Source organism: Poecile atricapillus, chromosome 2 (genome assembly GCF_030490865.1).
Source record: "Poecile atricapillus isolate bPoeAtr1 chromosome 2, bPoeAtr1.hap1, whole genome shotgun sequence".
NCBI classification, from domain to species: Eukaryota; Metazoa; Chordata; class Aves; order Passeriformes; family Paridae; genus Poecile; species Poecile atricapillus.
Window position 1 is genome coordinate 18,270,154 of NC_081250.1, and position 20,283 is coordinate 18,290,436.

Consider the following 20,283-nt stretch of genomic DNA (forward strand, 5'->3'; position numbering starts at 1 on the left):
TTGCAATGAGTTGCTAAGTGAAGCTGTTAAGTGGAACAGGGTATTCGTGGCTGACAGATGTTTTAATTGTGCCAGAGATCCAAGGCACACCGTGGAAGAGTTGGAGAAGGCTGGGAAAATCTGAAGAGGACAGGACAGTCTGACCCTTACTTCTTGGAATTTTGAGCTCACTAATGCTATTGTATAAGCAGCTGATTTTTATTAACTTAATGGGGCTAATACCTCCAATGTTGTACAGCTAGAGACATGCTCTGCTGGCTCATGGCACGGTAGGGAAGAGCTGTTGTAGCAGTAAGTGATGGTACAAGGGCTGTTAGAGCATCAAACTGTGTCTCTTGGAGGGTAAGAGTTGGGAATTTTTTGTCTCCATCTGAAGGATTTCCTCCCTGTTCTGGATTTGTGGCTCATAGATCTGTCTGTGCTAAGTGAGGAATGGTTCATTTCCCATCTGTTCTTATTCCACTTAGTCTTTCCCTAATTAAGAAGCAGAGCCAGAGGGAATTCAATCTGGTATTTGCCATGATATCTCTCTCTCTGTCTCTCCTTTCTCTCTCCCTCAACCCTGTTGATATTTTCCTTTTGGAAAAGGAAGATGCTTAGGTTTCATTATTTATTTCTGCCATAGTCCACTAGAGATGCCTCACTTAAGGAGGAGATACTGTTGCCAGGGACCCCAATGGGTCTCTCTTAACGGAGTTCACTGCTGAATTCAAGCAGAGGAAAAGCCCTACACTGCTCTCTTTAGACAGGTTCAGTCAGCTTTGCTTCCAAGGAATTTGTACACAATGTCTACAGTGCAACATATCTTTCTTAATTTTTGTACAAATCATCACTGAAATTTATCTGTGTGTTCTGGCAAAAGCTGTCTGGATTCCAGAAGCTACCATTTATACCTCAAAACTACATTCAACAGTAAGTTGAAAGTCTGTACAATGTGACCAATAGTTGTCTGATAACAGTGCAGTACAATTCAAGTAAATGCATATTTTTAGTCTGTCTAATGAGCATGACTGCATAACTGGGTCTTAAGGCAGACAATAATAAGAAAGTTCATTGACTTAAAATTTGCACAAGATAATCCCAGAGTAAGTTAAATTTGTTAACTTATCTGGGTCTATCTAAAGTCTAGCTTAAAAGTGAGATTTTATACCACATGTGGTGTTTCTGATATTTCTTACTAGTTACAGGTTTTCTGATGTCTGTGCTTCAAAACTGCTTAAGTGCTTCTTGGCCGTTTTGTGTCTTAACTTACAAAAGAAACATTTTCTAATAAAGAATTTCTTCAATTCCAAAACATATACTATTAACTTGTTAGTATTTGGCTCCATGAGATTCCTGAACGGTCTAACAGGTAAGTTAGCTTCACCTACATCAAAATGGAAGAATCGTAGTGGATTTTAAAAGCCATATTGTTTCCTCTTTGAAGCCCCTAAAATCTTAATTTTATCATTTCAGCAAAACTGTTTCTTGATCTTACTTGTTAATGATGATATGCCAGTGCAAGCCAATTCTTGTCATCTCTCTGCTCAAAGACTCGTTGTCATCACCAGGTAGATGTATTTTACTGAAGACCAATTTCTATCTATGAACAAGTATAACTAGTATAGTTGAGAGACAGGGTATTTTGCAGGGTACCTGGAAACTTTACCTGGGAAGGAATTTGAACTTTTCTCTGTTCACAGAAGTGAGAATTAACCATTACAAATAAAATCATCTACATACAAAACTCAACTATGTATTTATCAACACAAGAAAGTGGCAATTACCAGTAATCTGCACAATATGATATAATTAGATTTATTTTTTCTTCTTTTTAAACCACACTTACTTAACAAAATTGGGCAAGTATCAAAAGAAAACACAGAAAATAGTAATATTAAGTATCTTCCATATTCCATATGCTTTTAAAGTTCGAAGTAGCTATATTCTGTGTCTGAAAAGTGCATTATATTGAGAGAGCTATCATAAGAGTGGGGAGTTAGTAAAAGTATCAAAGAGGTTGTTTAATTAGAGGTTGTTTTTTATTTAAACATGTTTAATGTTTAAACATCTGATCTTAATGTATTACTAGAGTCAATGTATTATAGAGAGGGCACTTGGGTTATCTGTGCACGTATGGAAAGATGCTGCTTAGCATAAAGTTAGTTGGTTTATTCTGACAAATTAATATGCATGTGGTAAAATGATAGCTATGTGCATTCTTAGTAGTTATCTATATCAAGATTAATAAAATAGCCATCTACTAAAAAATAAATGCATTAAATGTAACCCATTAAAACACTAAGAAAAAGTAAAGTGCAGCTAAATAATTCTCCAGAGATATATTATATTCTTTTGTTAGCAAGATTTTTGGTATGATAGTTGTATTTGCAAATTGATTTTCTTTATACTTAGCAATCAGGCAGAATAAATTTTCATTAGGGGAAAAAAGCTACTGCTGGAAAAACAGGGATCAGTTTAGATGAAGGAAACTTAAGGCCATTTCTTCTTGTCCTTTTGCTTGTTACCTGGGAGAAAAGACTGACCCCCACCTGGCTGCACCCTTCTTTCAGGCAGTTACAGAGAGTGATAAGGTCACCCCTGAGCCTCCTTTTCTCCAGGCTAAACTTCCCCAGCTCCCTCAGCTGCTCCTCATCAGATTTGTGCTCCAGACCCTTCACCACCTCCATTGCCCTTCTCTGGACTCTCTCCAGTACCTCAATGTCCTTCCTGAACTGAGGGGCCCAGAACTGAACACAGAACTTGAGGTGTGACCTCACCAGTGCCGAGTACAGGGGGATGGTCACTGCCCTGGTCCTGCTGGCCACACTGTTGCTGATCCAGGCCAGGATGCCATTGGCCTCTTGGCCACCTGGGCACTGCTGGCTGATGTTCAGCTGCTGTTGAGCAGCACCCCCAAGTCCTTTCCCAACTTGCATCTTTGCAGCCACTCTGCCCCAGCCTGTAGCACTGCAGGGGTTGTTGTGAGCCAAGGGCAGGACCAGGCACGGGGATTTGGCCTTGTTGAACCTCAGACCTCTGGCCTCTGCCCATCAATGCAGCCTGTCCAGATCCCCTGCAGAGCCTTCCTGCCCTCCAGCAGGTCAGCACTCCCACCCAACTCAGTGTGTCTGCAGACTGACTGAGGGGGCCCTGGATCCCCTCACGTGGATCATTGCTGAAGATACTGAACAGAACTGGTGCCAGCCCTGAGCCCTGGGGGAGCACCAGTGGATGTGATTCCAATCACCAGCACCCTCTGGGCCCAGCCATCCCAACAGTTCTCTACCTGTCCTACAGAGCACCTGGCCAAGCCATGAGCAGCCAGTTTGTGCAGGAGATGCTGTGGGAAATGGTGTCAGAGGCTTTCCTGAAGTCCAGGTAGGCACAGGCAGAGCCTTTCACTCATCCACTAAGTGGGTCAACTTTTCATAGAAGAGGAGAAGAGGTCAGTGAGGCAGGACCTGCCTTTCACAAATCTGTGCTGGCTGGGCCCGATCCCCTGGTTGCCCTGCACATGTGATGGCACTCAAGAGGATCCGCTCCATGACCTTCCCTTGCACAGAGGTCAAACTGACATACCTGTAGTTCCCTGGATCTTCCTTCTGGATCTTCTTGTAGATGGGCATACGTTTTTTGACATCCAGTCAACTAGCATCTCTTTCATACCCAGTACAACCGAGGCCTGTATTTCACTCAAATATGAAAGTCTTTTCATAAAGGATATTAAAGTACACCTTAAGAGTACTTGAAACTTTGAGTTCATGTCCTTCACATTTTCCTTCTCCTCCTTCAGCTGTTCAGTGGCTGACTAGCCAATACCCTCTTTTGCATCTTTTTATAGCTAAACAGCTTAAGTCTCCTGCCAGGTTAATTGCTTTCAAGGTTCATATTATATGCATTGCAGTCTGAAGACTAGAGTTCTGTGGGAAAAATACATTCAGAATACTGTGGTTACTGCTTTATTGCAATAGTTAACCTCAGAATAATGTACCCTTTTCTTCTGGGAACAATAACAAGTAATTACTCAGTAGCCTTTATTATTACTAACTGAATTATAGCCTAATAACTTAGCAGTAGCTTAATTCACTACATACACTAGTGGTTACCCATGCATTTGCTTTTTTTTTAAATTAAAAATAATTATTGCACTATATCATATTTTCAATTTGTAATGAAGGCAACTGAATTTGTACTTATTTTTAAAAATTTTAACTCCTATTATCAGCTCTTCATCTTTAACTATTAAATATAGGCCTGAAACAAAACCAAGGTCTGATGGTAGAACACAAAGGGTTTCTACCACTACCTCCACAATTCAGTTTGAAAATTAATGGAGTACTGGTGTCAAGTGTAGCATTAAGAAAATTTAATCAGTTATAATACTTGTTTCCTTGAATAGACTTCAGTATATAAAATCTTTTCAGTGCTGGTAAATTAATTTTAACAGAAAAGATCCAAAAACAGGCAAAGAAAACTGCTGAAATACTTGAATTCTTTACTGTCTTCAATATCATGTGAGGTGATGGTGTATCAGGACTTATATTTGTTAAAATTGACTGTCCAAAAGCCAGTGCAGAGAAGGAGCTGCAGTGTTTGCAGTGGTGTCCTTAAATCTCTCTTCTGATTAGTCTAGAAAAATTGTTGATGTATAAACCTTAGAGGAGAAGCACCCAAAACCTTTCTTTCATTATTGAATGGAGAGGATAATAGAGAAAGATGTCACTTTTTATCATAGACATCAGTAATTATTCTGGTTCATTGTACAAGCCTAGAAATACACAGAAAGAAGTGCAAAAGATTTATTTCTCCTACATGTCATAATTAAGGTTTTCATTCTAATAAGCCCTTGTAGAGCTGTGTTTTTAGGTGATTTACTGTTATTCCTGCTACTCCTGAGTATTTCTGTTGAACTAAGTAACCTTGTGGGAAAATGGCTTTATTTCATGTTAAATTGATTTCAGAAAGCACCCCACAGTTGGGATAAATTAAACAATGCTTGAAGGCCTATTGAAATCAATGGATCTCCAAAATACAGAGACATAATTATATGGGTTCAAGAGTCTTCCTAAACCAGGGGCTATAGTTACCCTGATCTCGTGGTTGAGGTTACTTTATAGTACTGATCTTCTGTCCCAGGTGTTGAATCTGCATGTCCAGCTCCTGCTGAGGTACATAGAGCATGTGGACAGATTTAACAATGGTTAAAACCTCCAAATAAAACATAGGTGCTACAAAAATAAAATTGTGTGGGTTTGATACCTGAGTGTGGTTGATGAAGTGTATTGGTAATTACTCTCTCAAAGCATCATCCTTCTAGTGCCCATCTGTTTTGTGACTTAGTTCATGGTGCCTTACACGCCACACAAACATCCATTCTGTAACTGTTGGAGCTGAACTTTTTCTGTTCAGGAATCTGCAACATTTGCATTTATATATGAAATCTTATTAAAATTATCTTTGAAAATAAAATGGCATTTCACCTAGCAGGAGTATATTATGCTGTGTCAATGTGGAAAGAGGGGAGGTATATTTCAATTTAACAAGAGCTGTTTGTGCAATGAGGAAAGATAGCAGGAGTTGGGGTTTTCTGCTATGAGTAGTGATATGCCAGATGGTTACTGCAAGTTTGTTTCATAAACATAGAGGTGTTCCAGTAGTCCATAATTAACTTGTTTAACCTTTTCAGAGTATGTACATATTTATGGAAAGACACAAGGGGTCCAAAACATTATTGTTTTCTAATGGCTGTGTTACTGATGTTGCTATTTTTTTTTTATTTTTTTTTTTTAGTGCAATTCAGTATGTAACAATTGGCATAAGTTCTTATTGGTAAAGAAAGATGCTTCCAGGCAAAAAGAAATTGTTATACTTAGTCTAATTTTTTTGTTTTGTTTTTATAAATATAAAGAAATGTAACCTAAATACTACTCATTCTCTGAAAAAAACAGAGGGCTTCTCTTGCTTCTGTTGAAGCGCTAGTAATTTTAAACTTCACTCTAAAAATAACGTGCAATCTCTCTTTTAAATGCTATACAGTCATTAACTAATTTTCTTCTCTTGAGAGAGTATGGAGGTAGGCTTATTTTACGAAAGGAGGTATTGTTCAATATTATTTAACTCAAGATATGAAATCATTGGAATAGCTCTGATACTAGAACTCAGAAATGTAACTGTGATCTTGGTTATGTACCACATCACAGTCTCAAGAGCAAATCCTGCTAGTGTTAAAGTGAAACGGTATTGATGGATGAATCCTCTGTTTATAATTATTGTGGTGCAATGCAGTGTTCCTTCTGGATTTTTAATTATTGTATGTTTTCTTCCCAAAAGCTGATAATATATATGTATCAGTGTCCAAAAAATTCTCATTAAATGCTGAGGATGAGTTTTGAACCACTAATGAGCAATATCTTCCTCCTCAAACTTGCTTCTCCTCTCAGAATATTTTTGAAGTGTTTTCTCAAGATAATGTAGCCTGTGAATACGTACTTTGCAGAATTCAGCTTGGTGCAGATGTATTGAAAAATATTTTTTAAATAAATATGAATTGTTTATATTGCTCTAAATAAAATTTACATACTTTTGTCTGACTTGATACTTTTTTTGTTTTAAATCAATTGACAGAATTCATTGACAAGAAGTGCACCCCTTGCCAATGATTCCCAAGCACGCAGTGGTGCCCGCTTTCATACGTCTTACGACAAAAGATATATCATCAAAACTATAACAAGTGAAGATGTAGCAGAAATGCACAACATACTGAAGAAGTACCATCAGGTAATAAATGAACTCTACTAAAGTGTGGGACGTCTTCTTAAATATTATAATGCAAATATTTTTTAGAGTCTTAAAAGTTTAAAATTAATAATAATGGAAGAAGAGTCACTTCAGACTTTTACCCGTTTGCGTCCGCAATTTGTTTGTCTGTAATTCACAAGGATGGAGCTTCACTAGCGTTTCATAAAAAGATACGTCTACATGATAAAGGTAACTGGGAGGCTGTGAGGTCCTTTGCCTTACTAAAAAAGGTGGTCTTTCTTTTGGTGGTGGACCCCCAGGCTTGAAGGTATTTTATTCTGGGCTTGCTTGGAGATGTCTGTGTACATGTGTATGAGTGCTGCAGGTGACCCTCTCTTTCTGATCTGGTCAGTGGATGTTCTGTGTTTCACAACAGATTTCAAAGATTTAAAGTTGTTTCTATAAGAAATTAAAAATTGGGTATGATTAATGTAAAAATCCTACTATTAAAAAATTGGTTTTGATAATGGGAATTTTCATACACAGCAAGAAAGTTAAAAATGAACAGTGGAGATCCCTCAAACAGCCTTGATAGCTGTTGTACTGTGCTAGTGTACAGTTTGTGTGACTGGCACAGAGGGGAGCAGAACCTGGGAATTACAAAAGCCTTAATAAAATCAGTGCTAGTTTTCTTAGCCCTACATAAGTTCTAAAGCTGCAGAAGTCAGAAAAGCCTCTAAAAAAATCACCTAAAATATGCTTCACAATAGGAAGGAGTTTTTGTCCCTCTTTCCATCTTCCTTCTCCTTTCTGTGGGTTGGAATTCCAGGTAAAGACTTAAGGACCTTTGTGGTTTGCCTTTTTTATTGTTGTTTAGGTGACTCATTTTTTGTTGTGCAATGTTCTTGTCTGTAGTAGGTTGTTGTTTGGGTTTTTTTTGATACATTACTTTTGTAAAACCAGTTTTAACTTCTGAGGTGAGAGGCCAAAACACTCTTTCAGGGTACTTGGAACTGAAGGTATTGCCAGCCATCTTTGTAAGGGAGATCTCTGAAGGCCTTCCAAGTCCAGAGTAACTTGGGAAGCCTTCAGGATGTTAGATATGAACTATTTTCTCTCTTCCTGTGGTGTTCCTCTGTTTAAATAACATGTAGGATCATTGTGTGTTTGTTTTAATGTGAATAAATATTACTATCAGAAATATTCTTAAGACATCTTCTAATGACAAAAAAAAGAAAATTTTAAACCTAATTTAAATCTAATTGTATTTTGGGGTCTATTTTTATGTGAGTTTTAAAACTTAAAATTTTAGTTTTGATCTGAAAGGGTTTGATCTGTGAAGCTGTACAGCAGAATTAAAGTTTCAGTCTGTTTCATATTTGGCATTAGAAGCTAGTATTAATGATACAGATTTTGAGACTTAATCCAGCTGAAAAGTCTTTTTGCTTTTCTAAACAGTAATCTTTCAAGAGTATCAATGAAGATAGTGCTAACATGAATGAATTTAATAATTTTGAATCTTTTCCATTAATGCTTTCTAGCATCAGGGTTCATATTAGGCTAGATTACAAAGAATAATGATCTGAAATTGATCTCTACCAGGCACCTAATTTCACTTTATACTAGAAAATCTTTCATATGAGATAGCTCTCACTGGTGCCTCCAAGAGATTCATAAAGTTACAACTTGTATTTCTTTTTGTCTCAGAACTTGAAAGCACTGTATAAAACACTAAATAAAGAAGCACTCAAGTACAAAGACAGTTTAATAATTGGACTTTTTTATTTAAATAAATTCATTTCAGTATCTTCAGCAATGTACTGAACAAGGTCTAAATTAAATCTACTAGCTCTAATGACAGCTGACACAGTGTCCTCTGTGCTGCTGCTGGAAATTGAATGCTTGGGATCACTAGGTACAGCAGCTTGTCCTCCCATTTTTTTAGATGTTTTTCAGGCACGCAAAGCTTATCTTCCCTTGCTTTTCAAAGTCTAGAGAACCCACTGTCCTGGTGGAAAGATATTAATAATTCCCTTGACCAAGTTGTCCCACACAGATTTGCCTTAGCCTACCTTTCTGCTAGCAAACAGTGCAGTGCCAGATACCATCTGCTGGTGCTTGAGCTCATTAATAATCCCTAGTGTGGTTTTGATTTGGGCCAGCTTACTGTCTCCCAAATAATTCTGGGCAAGAATAAAGGTGTTAATTAAGATGAGTTAATATTCCTACTAAGGAGTTTGAATATAAGCATCCTATTTTTTAGAGGGAAGCTTAATAACTTAGATGTGAGTTATTCCATTCCAGCTGGAACTGATGCCTGAGGACAGTCCAAGACCTGTCTATTTCACTGGTGTGGATGTAATTTTATGGTTCTGTAGGATGGCACAGTTGCAGTAGTACAAGACTTTTCAGATGCTGCCCTGGTACTCTTGTAGGAATCTTTGTCGATAAACAAGTTTTCGTAAGTTCGGTTTTGTTTTGGTGTACTCTCTTCTGCCAATAGAGGAATTATCAAGTTCCCTCTATTGATTTTCATACCTTACTGTGTAGTATCTTTCTTGATTGTTTATAATTGTACACTGAAGTTCCAAATATGGGATTTTTAGGGAGAAGTCTGTGTTGTAGTGCATCTAAAAATCTTGGTATGTCCCAAAGGAAAAACTCACCCTCAGTCTGTGTAATATTAATCCCCACCTGAGAACCTTTTCCCTTCCCCTGTCCCATTGGCTGTAACTTCCCTGTATCCCCCGATCACCCTCGCTCCCCAGTATAAGAGATAAGACCCAGGGCATTTCGGCCTCTTTCTTGCCCTGGATGGATGACATGCAATAAACCCAGGATTATTCCAAGCAAGTCTGGGCCTCCTGTGTCTAGATGCTTTTCGTCTTTGTTACATCCACTCCAGGACCTCTCCCCAGCCCGTGTCCTGTGAAGAGCAGGACTCTCACCACCGCGGGTAAAACAGAGGGCTCCCCTGGGAGCAGATTACAACAAGTCTGCTTGTTAACTTTTCTCCAGGTTCAGTTCACTGACTGTCAGCAGCACTCACATACGTGAAAATTCCTGGCCGAGCTGTGTTTCAGCCTGAGTGACTGGGAATGGTTTGGAACTTCTGGTGGCATGCCCCTGCAGCATACCCTGTGCCAGCCTGCTCTGAGAGCAGAGTGTATTTGAAAGGTTCTGCCTTCTGAGAAAGGGAATGCACAGACCCAATTAGGTAGTGCAGGGATCATCCTGTAAAGGACAGCCTTTTTCAGGTACATGAAGTTGAGAGAGGCGATTCATGTGAATTTTAGGCTTTTTCTCCCTTGTTCCCCTAAAGGAGCTGAATTTAGATCATCTGTCTATTAAGAATAGTGTCTTGTAAACAATTATCTTGCACCCTCTTTTAAGTGCCCAAGAGGGCAGTAATTATCTTCCATTACTTCTGACATAAATATGAGTGAAATTCATGCCATTTATGACAGATGATCTCTTTCAGGCTTTTTTTTTCCCCTCTGCAAATTCATTCCAGGTTCCTTTCCCAGTTTGAAACTGAATGAGTTTCATTTAAACCATAATATTTACTCACCTGTTTCCTTATTGAGGCTGATAGCGCAAGGCTGATAGAATCATTCTAGACCTTGAAAGCACCTCCGTCCTTGCTTAGGGAACAAACAAGCCTTATCAATTATTTTCCAAGACTGCTTGAACTGCTTAACAATAAATACCAGAGGATACATCTATCTTGAAATGAAGAATGCTGGAGAGGGGACCATCACAAGGCAGAAGTGTGAGACTCGATGTGTCCTTCATTCACCAAAACAGTTTTCATCCTGGCATTTGCAAAAAAGCTGTTGTTTTCCTTGCATCTTGTTGAACCACAGAGCTACCAATGAGGCATCTGGGAGTTTGTGTGGTTGGCAGAGAAATGTAGCACAGCAGCTTTTCCCATGAACCTCCAAAATCTAATTCCAAGTATTAGTTGTTTTTTTGGGAAGTCACCAAAGGGTTAGATAGAGACATGTACACTGCCATTGGCAAGTAGAAATTAAAGTTGTTTTATCACTAACTGGACATCATGGAAATGTACAGTTCACAGGCCCGTGCAGTTCCGTTAGTCCTTCCTCTCTCCATCTGTGTGAAGGTGTAATAACCTTTCTGTTCTTTGGAGCTCAGAGGAACTGTCATTACACAGTCTGTATGTGTAGGAGTTCACAAAAGGAGTGGGAATAGTTCATAGCCTGTAGACACTTGTAAGTTTAAAAATCTCAAATCTAGATCGGTGTTTTTAAATCATCAAAGATAATCTGATCAAAGATAAATTCCAAGCCCAGGGCTATATCCTAGAAATGTGTAAACAACTGAAAGTGAACTGGGCTTGAAGGAGTGTCAGGAGAAGTTATAGAAACAGCATGTATGTGTGTATATGTAGTGATTCCAACTTAAAATTGTTGAATTGTAAATAATGGTCTTGACAATTGTAAATTATACTTGATATCCAAAATCATGAGTTTCCAAAATCATTTACCCTATGATGTTTTCTTTAGTGGCAGTCAGGCCTGCAACCTTAGACAGATGATGAATACTTCAGTCTAAACACTGACACTTTCTGTCAACTCATCAGATGGGTCTGACACTTTTAGTATTGAGTAGAAACACTAGAGATAATTATTTTCTTTTCAAAAGTTGAAAGGAAAAAAAAAAAAACCACAGCAAAACAAACCATTAGGCAAACAGGAGGAGTAATACCTTTCTCCATACTTGATGCAGCAAGTCATCCTGTATTTTATGACTAAAGACCATCATGCATGGATCAGCCTTCTATCTACACTTGAAAGACAAAATGGCCTAGAGCTAGGTTTTGAAGTGTTATGGTAAATACAAATGCATACATGACATGCTAGGTTCTTATGTTGTTGCTCTCCATTCTAGCCAGTTTCTAACTACAGTAATAGTTTTTGGTACATAGTTTGAAATACTGCTTTTAATCACATTTATTGATAATTTACAATCAGTTTGGACTGCTTGTATTGGTATATTGTCAGTTATGAGTAGAACTCATAACTCAGTGACGAGTTACTCATTCAGTGTTACTCATCTGAATGTCATTTACTTATCTAATGTCAAACACTTATCAAAGAACCATTGATATGCTTAAATGGGTCAGACTTTCGAGTGTTAGGAAAACTACTGCTGTATGGGCTCACAGATGTAGCTGGACCATTTAAAACTGTGCAAGTTAATCAAGGGTGTTTATATTAAGTAGTATTTGAGAGAAAAATCAAATATTCATTGGAAATACCTCCAAATCTAGTGGAATCTTATTTTAAACCTAGGCCTGTGACCCCAAGAACATGGGCCAGAAAAATGGAGTTAAAACCTACTGCTGCCTTTGGCATTGTTAATGGAGAGTTCAGCATAGTCATCTGTGATAAGTGTGTTGTCAGAATTTCACCGTGTTTAAGGAATGGGTAATACCTGACTTCCTCCTAGATGAAAACTTTGTTTCACCATATATTCAAGTTATGTTTATATATTTATTTTGGATATATTGTCCTGTGCAAAAAGGTTATTAATTTATATAAAATATGTATTGTAGATATTGCTGTATTTGTAGATATTTTCTAAAATACAAATGTTGTTTTCAAGGGCAGAAATCAGTAACAGTTGAGTAGAATTCTGAAAGCAGATTTTATGGTACCTGAAATGTCAGAATCAAGGCATCCTGCCCTTTCCAGTGACATTAACTTGCTTTAAATCTTAAATTGGTGTAAAAGAGAAGCCCTTTTCTTTGAAAACAGATGATGGACAGGATAGAAATTTTTAAAAATAAATTAAAGCAATTTTAGTGTCTCGGATAAACCAACACCTTTTAAACACTTCATTTCTTTTTCATTAAAATTACTTCAAAAGGGATGACTTACTGCTGACACCCAAGTAACTTTAGTAAAGACAAGAGAAGCCATCTCAAAGCAGGTGAACAGGGGCAAATTGTTAGGGTACAACAGCATAAAGCTCCTCATGAGTGCAGGTCTCCTTTAGGTTTTCTGTAGGCAGCTGTCCCTATTGATGGCACAGTTCTCTTCCCTAGGCAGGTAATTGTATGCAGAACTGACACCTATTGCACTGCCTGTTTGTCTCCCTGGCAACCAGCAGAAATAGTGAATACTGGTAAAGGAGAGGGACTGCCCATTTACCAGAGGTAGCAAACAGTGGAGTGATGGGGAACTGAATGGGAAGAAAGGAAAGAATAGAGTAAGCAAAAACTGGGAAATGACAGACATAAATAGACAAAAATAAAAGACAAAACAAAAGTAGAAAAATACGACCTTAGCTGCTTAAGGGGAAAAAATATGAAAGAAATGGGAAAGCAAATAAAAGAGGGGGGGAAATGTAGGCAATGAGGTGAAAATGGGAGAAATTGCGCCAATAATAGAGTCCAGGGATACACAGGATACAAGGAACAGCAGCAGATTGTTTTGGGGACATAGGAGAAAAATTAAAATCATAAATAGATATTGAAATAGAGAAATATTATAGTAGGTAAAAGCAATTTAGTCAAAGAATTTATTGCAACATAAGCTGGAGAATATCCCAGAAAAGAAAATGGGGACTAGGTGCCTAGGAATTGCACTGGCATGAATGGGCTTGTCAAGCTGGTAGGTTGCTGAAGCAGAGCTACATTAAAGCTTGTACATAATGATACATTATGTACATTATGATACATTAAATATGATACATTAAAGTTTGTATCATCATCTCTCCATGTCAGTATTTGCACGGGTTATCAGTGGCTTCCTCCCAACCCCCATCTCTGCTTTTGCTGCATGAGTTGCATTCATATGTATCACAAAAAAAAGGTAAAAAGGCAAAGCAAGGCAGTATAATGTAATGTTATTTAAGCACAAGCATGAATGAAGAAGGATGTAACAGTGACTCTCACACTGTATGTCCTGAAATAGTAAGAGGTGAAGATTTCTGGGAGGTTTGCAAAGAAATGCAGTTGAAAAAAATCCTTTCAGCAGTTCCATGAGAATCAAGAGGCAGCAGACAATGCAGCTCCTGCCCTGTGCTAAAACAACTGACTTGTAAAGCATCTGAAGAAACAGGAGAAGCAGAAAAAGGAGATATGAGAATGTACATGTTCTCATCCAAACAGTCTGTATTTCACCTCCATCCAACAGGCCTACTCTTCCTCCAGAAAAGGTGACCCTAAAAATGGGAAACTCACTAGTGTGGTTGTCAGATGGAATTGCAGAAGGCTTGTATGCAAAGGGACCACACAGACTGGAACTGTAACCAAAAAAAAAAGCAAACACATTGAAAGTCTTCCCTGAAAGATGTGACATTTCATAGGTAAATAAATACACAAAATGGCAGAATGGTCTTGACTGCACTGGCTCTGTGGAGGCCTGGGTTTCACCCGCAGATGTTTTCTATATATTTATTTGGTTTAATATATATATATAGGGTATTGATGTTGTGCACAGCACCTTTCAGAACAGAGAATCCACACAGTGAGTCAGTTGTAGCAGTATGAAGTATGATGTTCCTGGTGACAGTTCTGCAGCCTAGATAATCACATGTGGTGGTAACATTGAGATTACACTGCACTTAGAAGTAAAAATAACTGGCCATGTCTGAAACAATGTGAAGTGTAAGGCTGTGAATCATAAGTCTTGTATATAAAAAGCTCTATATTTATTGATTACTTCTTTAAATGAAATTACTTTCTCACATGACTTATTTAAAGAAAACAGCTTTATATGCCTTGAAAATCTGTAACTTTCTGGTGTGTCCTGTAGTTTGGCTAATTAATGCTTGCAATGTATCACATAAGTACCCAATGCATAATATTCTCTGAAATTATTAGGGTACAGGAAAATGGCAATAAGTGGAATATTTATAACTCTGAACAAGTTCTCAATCTTTTTTTGTGGTAGTGATTCCATATGTCAAAGCTTGTGCACAAAATACATTGGTGAAGGATATTTCTGATTGCAGACAAGAGGATACAAACGAAACAGTTGAGCACAAAAATTACTACCAATGTCTGGTCCTGCACAGTATCCAAAATGGTTTTAAATAAATATGTAACTTGCTATTCAGTTTCTTTAATGGAAGTATCCTGGTGAATGTATAGACTTGTCACATAATTGTGCTTGAATTATCAAATGCTTGCCTTAATCATGATACCAAAATTTTTGAAAACAATATATAAAGGGATAATAGAGAAAGAGCTTGTTGTGTATTTCTGAATTAATGTTTCCAAAATAGGGCTGTGAGAAATAGGAATGCTGACTTTTCACATAGAACAAAGATAGATATAATTCAGGATTTAATCTGCACCAATGTCAAATCGTTCCACAGATGATCTCCAAGTGGAGGAGGAGGAATGGCAGAAACAGAAATTTTACTGTGTTTTTCCAAAAAGAGCCAAAAGTAGTATAACTTCTTGCCAATAAATGGTATGCATTATGTTATCTTTTTATGTATCTGATACCTTAATAGCATTGCCATAGGGAAGCAAGAAGCTAATTAGATAGGTAAAGTTTTATTCTTACTAAGGAATCTTGAAGCTGGATTCATACAAATATTAATCAGAAAACAGTATCATAAAGAATTCTTACTAATTTTCAACTTGAAGCATGGGGTTCAAGAGAGCTCAGAAATTTCCTTATTTGAAGTCTGTGCTGCACAGCTGATAAAATGTGTCAATATGCTGATGTCACTTTACTGTGTTAATAATAATATTGTCCTCGTGCTGTGCACAAACATAAAAATTGTCTAAATTAACAAAAAAAAATGATGGGGTGTTTATTACAACACTCATTTTTAAAAAAATATGGATTTTGTTACTGCATATAAAGACTCGTAAATGTATTAGCTGAGTATTTCAGTTTTATTTAGCAAGTCTGCTTAGTAGAATTGTTTAATGTTCTTTTTAGAAAAAAATAAAGGAGTGAAGGTCTTTTTTTTTCACTGAAATTTAGCAGTCCTGTTAAGCATGTACTGGCTTATTTTCTAGGCTCATTTTTTTCCAGCTGTGAGTGGGAAACTTCAGGAAATCATTCCTAAAAAGTACCTTGAGGTGACTAAATTGCTACTTCCTTTATACCAAGATGGACAAATTGAAAATCTGCCAACCACAGTCACCAGTGCAAGTCCTGCTGGACTCCCACCCAAACAGATGACACGTTTTGCCTCCTCTGTGATGCAGATTTGGGGGATTGATAGTTTCAAAGGTAGGAAGTTCTAGACCAACCTTGTAGATGCTGAAAGCAAGTGGCATTCCTCCCTGTTTCCTTTGTCTCCCTATCAGGATAAGAAATACTGTCATAGGGAACACTGAAATCATTTTAGAGGCTTTTCTTTCAATTGCAATGGGATGAGTGTCCACAGTCAGCAGCAAATAGGAAACAATAGTGTGGTACTTGATCTGCCTTGAAAGGATCGCTTAGAAGTCTGCCAGAGCATGGCCATGTCCCTTTCTATCAAGAGGAGCAGAGCTAGCAGAGCTTCTCATGTCTTGTGTTGCATGCTGGTAGCACTGCCCTTTCAGAAGTCTTTGTTTGTACACTGAGATAATGAAACAACAGTGCTAGCAAATGGAAAACCCTAACTTACAAGTAGAACTGAAACAACTCTCACTAGTGGCCTTCTTGTCCTCATTGCATAGTACAGAATATTTTGTGAGGGGGTTGTATACTGCTAACCAAATAATTTATTTTATGATATTACAGTGGGTATGGTGCTCATGCTCTGGTAATGGCATTGACATTTTACAGATGGGTACACTCAGAACCAGAAAGGTTAAAATCTGAGTGTTAGCAGTAGCTAGGATTGAAGAGATAGTTTAAGTGTCAATACTGTGGCAGGCACAGCTGAGAAAAAGGGCAGGGAGTTATTAGTCTGGTGCTCAATGTGCCTAGCTGGCATTCCTTCACATGGCACAAACTTTCTGGATGAAAGGTTCTGCATCTCAGATGCCCATATGGAAAACTGGAAAAATAGTCTTTATTTTAATTCAAATTCTGTAGTTAAAAGCTGTAAGATTATGAATGGTTGGCTCCATTAAAGAGTTGAGTAGCTAGAAATTCTGTGACACTAAACTCTTGTTGGACGCTAGATTCATTTTCATCTTGTAGAACATAATAATCTTAAAGTAAAAGTCAGTTAATGTTTTCACAGGAATAACCATTCTTACTTCTTATAAAGCTTTTAAAAAGTATTTACCTTTAGGATATATGCCAAGTACTTGACGTTTATAAAAAATAATCCATGTATTTTTGCTAGTATAGATTAGGACTTTCATGATTGGATCTTTAAGAGGAATGATAGTCAAAATAGGTTGTGTGTCCTGTAATATGTTATAACTGCTCTGTGATGCTGTTAACAGCCCTGTGACTGAAAATCCTCCAAACAGAACTTCAGCTTAAAACTTTGGATCTTTTAAATACAGAAATCCTCTCAGGTGCAAACTGATCAATCTTAGTGCACTGCTCACAACTGACCTTGTTTTGTGGGCTTTTTCTGCCAAACTTCTCTTTGCATTTTGGGGCATATAGTCACACTCCTTTCCTAAGATTCTGATTTGTATTCACTGGGTCTCTGCAGCACCTTAAGGTATTTTGCCTATTCATAGGCACTTTGAGCTTAAAAGTGCTTCGCTGTGAAGTGGCACAACTATACAGTGACTTTGTTCTGTGCTTCAGGGCTTGAACCTCCAGTACAGCTCCAGGGCAGGTAGAAAGTAGAGTTACAGCCCAAAATGTGCCAGCAAGATTTAACAGGGCTTACATGTCAGCCAAAATTGCGTTCAATTGACAGTCAACAATTTCTATATTTGTTGTTCATTTCCTTTGTTTCTTGGTGTACAGGATTATTCTCAGGAGTCTTAAGTCTATTTTTATTTTGCCAATTAAAAGGTCTGTCTGTGGTAAGTGTTGATTCCAGTATAAAGGTAGTGAGAAGAATTCCTTAAAATTAGCAGAGGAGCCCAAAATTGCAAAGTCTCCAGGGTTTCAAGAGCTTTGTTACAGTATTTGCTACCAAATACTGCCTGCCATTGTTAAACAATTGAAATGGCTTATTCAGTTAACTTTTTCTAAATTCTTCTAAAATCTGTGTTTCTAATAACTGGGTCACTTTGGCACAAAGGAACAGCAACTTCAGTATGCAATTAATATTTAAAAGCTGACTGTAGGTTAGATTTCATGTTTCTTATTTGGGCCTTGAGTTTCTACATTTTCTCCAAGTTCTGTTTGAGACTTGCTACTAACAGAAAGGGGAAAGCTGGCAAGTCCTTTGTGGTTTGCATCATTGTGGTTTAACTTTTCCTTGGTACCACAAAATATATAAGTGAATGTTTTTGAGTAGGATTAATATAATAAGAGCATTTTTATTCTGAGAATAAAAATTTATCCTTCAATAGTTCTCATCATCAATGTATATCTGCTTTTTCTGCTTCCTCCAGTGGTCTTTCTAATAGAACAAGTACTTGTAAGGCAAGTGGCTAGAAAAAAAAAAAGATAGGTTGCAGGTGGCAAATTTTTTCAAGGTGAACAGCCCATTTTTAATGGAATATAGTGACCTTAAATATGAGGATTCATAAATAAAAAAATACAGTTCATTGCTCAGCTCTATTGACTCCGAAATGCAACCACCACATAGGAACTAGCAGAAAGCTGGTGACAGTAAATAAAACCCTTTGCTGGTGACAACACCATAAATGTTCATCATAATAAACAAATACTGAGAATGGAGAAGCATACAATTTAAATATGGTCTGGGACAACACAGTACAGATTACAGCAATGTGATGTTCAAAAAAATACTTGGGTTTCAACATAACTACCAAATACATGCTATCTGCTTAGGTTTGCTTTTTTGTGTTAATATAAAAGTTAAAAAGGTCTGTCAAATGGACTCTCCTCTTTCTATGAGGTTGTCTGTGGAAGTTGAGAGTTACAAGTTAAGCGGCTCAAGATTTTAATTTTTAAACACTGGCCTAAAGGTAGAATAACTTCCTGATGAGGGGGTTTGTTTTTGCATAATTTTTTGAAGGTTTGTCACCACACAAATATTCAGCAAATAAATGTGTTGTTTCTTGGTATTTTATATCTAAAATCTAAATATGTATTTATATAATATATGTCAAACCTCATTTCTGTTTGTTTTTTTCATTCTGCAGTTTATTGTGGAGTGTCATGGGAATACACTTCTTCCCCAGTTTTTGGGCATGTACCGGCTTACTGTTGATGGAGTTGAAGTATATATGGTTGTTACAAGAAATGTGTTCAGCCATCGTTTATCTGTTTATAGAAAATATGATTTAAAGGTGAGAAATAACTGCTGATTAAATAACTGACAAAGTAGCAGAAAATCTTTACTGTAAATGGTAGATTATGCTGATGCTTGAATATTGCTCAGAATTTTAATTAATTAAAAATTGTGTTACACAAGAGCCAGCATAACTGATTTAATTATACATTTAGGTTCAACAAAACTAAAGGATGGTTTTATAGATATTATATAAATTTATCTGTTTTGTGCATTTTTAAGTGCAGCAATGTGGCTAGTAGTTAAAGGTAAAACTCTTCACACTAGTACAGCAGTAATTCTGCTTCTTAAAGGTTTTTATCAACATTATGGAAAGCCACAGTTGATTATGCAGAAGGGGTTTATAAAACAACTGAATAGCATAATTTTAACCAATAAATGCTGCTCACAAAATGCATCACTGTTGCAAAAGCTTGAAAATTTATCCTATATTTTAAAAATAATTCAAGTGAAAAAGAGAAAAGTCTTTAAAAAATCTTAACATCTGTTTTTATCAAAATATCTGTTTTACTTTTGTTTCAGAAGCTTTATCTGCTCATTGTAATTCTGACAGTAGTTAATATACAGTGCTTACAACAAATACCCAAAATGTAGTCTTAGTCTTTCTACCCAAGGGATGGTATTTTAATTTCCTCTGTAAAGTATCCCCTTAGAAACCTACTTCTTTCTAATACATTTAATTTCTATGTGCTGAACCACTAAGTGCATCTGCAAGCTTGTTTTAAGTTGTTCATTTATCATTCTGTATTGAGATTTGTAATGCTGTGTAGTGCACTATCCTTTCCTACTGTCAAGTGTCTGTAGCAATTGCTTAGATAGTTGACTGAACTTGATTTATAAGAACTGATCTCCAGATTGTCAACCATTTACTTTCTGATATTCAGTACTATTGGCAGCAGTTGTTACTAGAGAAAGTTATTTTTTTTAATTTGAGAGAACTGTGATTTAGAGCATTGTAATGTCTAGATGCATTAAAAAGGGTACAAAAGCACAACAGAAAGAAACAGTAATTATATACAATATGTTCTTAACATTGGTGTCAACAGCTCTTTGTTATTTACCTCTGTGAATGCTTCTGTAGTCTATTCAGTTTGTCCAGCTGGACAGCATGGCTTCAGCTTCTCATGCAATTCAAATTTAACATCAGTATCATATTCCTCAAAACAAATTCCTTCACTGAAGAGATTTATAGTGATGCTGCATATATTATAAATTGTTTTTTCTTGATATTCTTTGCTA

The 20,283-nt window shown here is 37.0% G+C and overlaps 1 protein-coding gene across 1 annotated transcript in view; it reads left to right on the top strand.

The window, feature by feature from the left end:
* Positions 1-20,283, top strand: part of PIP4K2A (phosphatidylinositol-5-phosphate 4-kinase type 2 alpha) — a 110,804-nt gene that overhangs the window by 70,598 nt on the left and 19,923 nt on the right. The window contains exons 4-5 of the mRNA XM_058832474.1: positions 6,607-6,759; positions 18,896-19,042. Coding sequence (XP_058688457.1) covers positions 6,607-6,759; positions 18,896-19,042 — 300 coding nt within the window. The remainder of the gene's footprint in view (positions 1-6,606; positions 6,760-18,895; positions 19,043-20,283) is intronic.